Source organism: Nothoprocta perdicaria, unplaced genomic scaffold (assembly GCF_003342845.1).
Source record: "Nothoprocta perdicaria isolate Ctin4 unplaced genomic scaffold, notPer1 scaffold_338, whole genome shotgun sequence".
Lineage (NCBI taxonomy): Eukaryota > Metazoa > Chordata > Aves > Tinamiformes > Tinamidae > Nothoprocta > Nothoprocta perdicaria.
In genome coordinates, this window is record NW_020455575.1 from 306,486 (window position 1) to 309,786 (window position 3,301).

Here is a 3,301-nt window from a genome sequence, read left to right on the forward strand (position 1 = left end):
CCCCGAGCACAGCAGTCCTGCTGTGCTCCTCAAAAGCTCTAGGAGGAAAGACAGGAAGACGGGTGTATCCCACTGCTGTGGGATCTGTACAAGTAATGAAGAGCTCAGGCAATTCCTGAAAATAAATATGCTTACAGAGCTTCAGGTCCTCATTCAGAGGCAGCAGAGGAGAAACTGAAAATAATCACTACACATTTCCTTGGAAAGTTTTTGGTTTTCATGAGGTGATGAGAAGCTCTACAGTCACAACTGTGATTCCCACCTGTATCTGTACTTACCAGCTGTGGGAAGTGCCCTAGTGCACTGTACAGAGCTGGAAGCTTATGCTTTTTCATCCTGCTCTTTTCCCTTTTGAACTTGCAGCATCTCCCACTCCAGTTGCCAAAATGGAAGAAAACAGAAACTCCAGTTTGGAAGAGGATTTTGAAGGACAGGCTACACACACAGGCAAGGAAACTTTTTAACCTCCTAAATAAAGCTTAGCCCTCTCTGCTCACTGTGGATTTCATGTACATTCCCTGGGCTGCTTTGCATGGGGATGTATGCCTATATACTTTCTCAAATGGCCACAGTCCCCCTCTGTGCTCCAACTGCTCCTTTTCCTTGTCCTGTAAGGACAGCCCCACAAATAAGGGTCCTTGGGGTTCCCAGACCAGCACTGCTGTCCTCAGCCAAGATACTCTTCTAGGACCCAACCAGAGGACACTACAACCACACTTCAGCTTCTGAGTAGTTCTGGAAATGCAGCTACTGTGCAGCTAACCATTATCACCATGCCAAGAATTCCACACTAATTCCCCTCTCGGGCTCTTGTTTGCCAAAGTCGAGTTCACCCAACATTTCCACCCACAGGTGTGGTATCAGCTGCCTCACCTGCAACCACCACCACACACCATGGAAATTTCATGTAAAACAGACTCTCAGCAACTGCTAGCACTACCCCCTCATGGCCCACAGAAGTTTCTACACTTCAGCCTTTTCTGAACTTTCCATAAAACTAAGTTTCACCTCTGAAAACAGAGTTTTTCATGGATTTGAAATATCACAAGTGGAGACTGAAATGTTTATACAAGTGGCATTTTGAACTGTAAAAAAACTATATAGTCAATGAACTTGGAGGAATGAGGTCTATATTATAAGCAAAAACATCAGTAAGCACTGCTTAAAAGACTAGCCCTTTAGTGGAACAGTGAGGGTTACAAGCAGAACAACAGATCTTGAACGCCCTTTATTCTTAGTTTTACCATGACAGACTCTGTATTCAGAGATGTTCTCTATAGGGAACTGCATATATACTTGTAAGAAACAGTGGTTATGGTCAACAAGCCAATTTAACAAGTTCCCATGTCCTCATCCTTGTTGACTATTTGTGCAGTTCAGATTTTTATTGGAGTATGAGATGAACTAGACCACTAAAAACCCTGAGGTCTTTAAAAAATAAAATAGAATAAAAGCTTAAGTAAAACACCGGTTCCAAAGCTCCCCTTCTCCAGCACTCCTGGAGGGTGCCCTGAAAGGGTCAAACAAGTGACAGGCTTGCTGTTGCACCAGTTTCTCATCTAACTTGTCTCTTAGGGCCCAAAGGTGTGATCAATGACTGGAGAAAGTTTAAATTAGAAAGTGAAGATAGAGACTCCTTATCCTTGAGCAAGAAAGAAATTCTTAGACAAATGTCTTCACCGCACAAATCCTTCAGCAAAGATGATAAAGATACCAGAGAGAGATTCTCCCGTAAGGTAAGAACAGAATACATATGGTTTTTATATGAAATGCAGTAACTTTTGAATATGCCAGACTATTCCTTTGCAATTTAGCAGAATTCCCATAACAGCGATGGAATAAATGAGCATTATTGGAATCATATCATAAATATAAAGCAACCTCTCAAGCACAGATTATATTACTTGCTCCAAGTAGTATGCAGCTGCAAAAGCCTTGTCATTGACGAATAGAATATGGAGATCAAAGCATTGCTTACCACAAGAGCAGCTACATCCCACCTGAAACACACAACCAATGGTCTCTATATATCTACACCTTCTCCTGGCAGAATCCATCTCCTGTAAAATAAGCAGTGTGTTTTAAAGAATACGCATCACAAGTAATGAGTGTTGGGTCTTCTCCCACCCAATACTCTCACTTTAGTTAAGATAATCAAAATAAACACACACTTGCTGGTCTTAAAAGATAGCTAGTCAGAATAGAGCTCTACTATGATAATGGCCAGGATTACAAAAACAGGGGGAAGGAATTAAATTCTAATCTCATGACAGTTACTGGAAACGCTGCCACCAGCTCTGTAGGAACCAGTAATTTTTGCCAAATACGGCATCAATTTGACATCCAGGTGTTGAAAAAGACAAAATCTTCACTCTTGTCTCTTGAAGAAACCTTAGGAACATTATAGGAAGTTACTCTCCTGGCTTAATGCATATTGCATACGTATTGTTTGCTAGACACCAGCTTGTTCTCTTTGATGTCAATAGATGACCACTTATTCCTATATGAAAATAACACACTCTTAATATCCACAGATGAGTATGCAGGAGTATGAACTAATCCAGGATGAGAAAGAAGATGAAAGCTGCCTACAGAAATACCGCAAGCGCTGCATGCAGGACATGCACCAGAGGCTGAGCTTTGGGCCCAAGTACGGCTACTTGTGCGAGCTGCAGAACGGAGAGCAGTTCCTGGAGGCCGTCGAGAAGGAGCACAAAAGCACCACCGTCATCGTCCACATCTACGAAGACGGCATCAAGGGCTGCGAGGCGCTGAACAGCAGCCTGACCTGCCTGGCTGCCGAGTACTCCACGGTGAAGTTCTGCAAGATCAAGGCGTCGAGCACGGGCGCCGGGGAGCGCTTCTCCAGCGACGTGCTCCCCACGCTGCTCGTCTACAAGGGCGGCGAGCTGCTCAGCAACTTCATCAGCGTTTCCGAACAGTTCGGCGAGGAGTTTTTTGCCGTGGATGTGGAGGCTTTCCTAAATGAGTATGGGCTGCTGCCAGAGAGGGAGCTGCCAGCCCTGGAAAACGGCAACATGGATGAGCAGGATGTTGAATAAGTAGAGGCCCACAGTCCTCACCGCCTCCCATCTCTCCTGGGCGCTGTAATCCACCTCAGTGAAACCCATCTCATTTAGAGAAGGCTGTCTTCGCTTACATAACTTATTTGTAAGATACATATATATATTTCCTAACTGTTAGTACATGAATTTTAGTTAGGACACATACAAGAATCCTGTACATACATACTTTTATGCAAAACACAAGTAGTGGGATGAACAGGGGACAATAATGGTTT

The 3,301-nt window shown here is 43.8% G+C and overlaps 1 protein-coding gene across 1 annotated transcript; it reads left to right on the forward strand.

The window, feature by feature from the left end:
- Positions 1-371: 371 nt before the first annotated feature.
- Positions 372-3,062, forward strand: PDC (phosducin). The gene is made up of 3 exons (XM_026043742.1): positions 372-447; positions 1,576-1,736; positions 2,535-3,062. Exons 1-3 carry the CDS (start codon positions 387-389, stop codon positions 3,060-3,062), a joined length of 750 nt encoding a protein of 249 aa, XP_025899527.1. The 5' UTR covers positions 372-386.
- The last annotated feature ends 239 nt before the right edge of the window (positions 3,063-3,301 follow it).

Bases quoted from the DNA above. Each gene is read 5' to 3' on its own strand.
- PDC (XM_026043742.1), top strand. From the start codon at position 387: ATGGAAGAAAACAGAAACTCCAGTTTGGAAGAGGATTTTGAAGGACAG. The intron at 448-1,575 runs GCAAGGAAACTT...CTTGTCTCTTAG, and splicing joins AGGACAGGCTACACACACAG to GGCCCAAAGGTGTGATCAAT. The intron at 1,737-2,534 runs GTAAGAACAGAA...TAATATCCACAG, and splicing joins GAGAGAGATTCTCCCGTAAG to ATGAGTATGCAGGAGTATGA.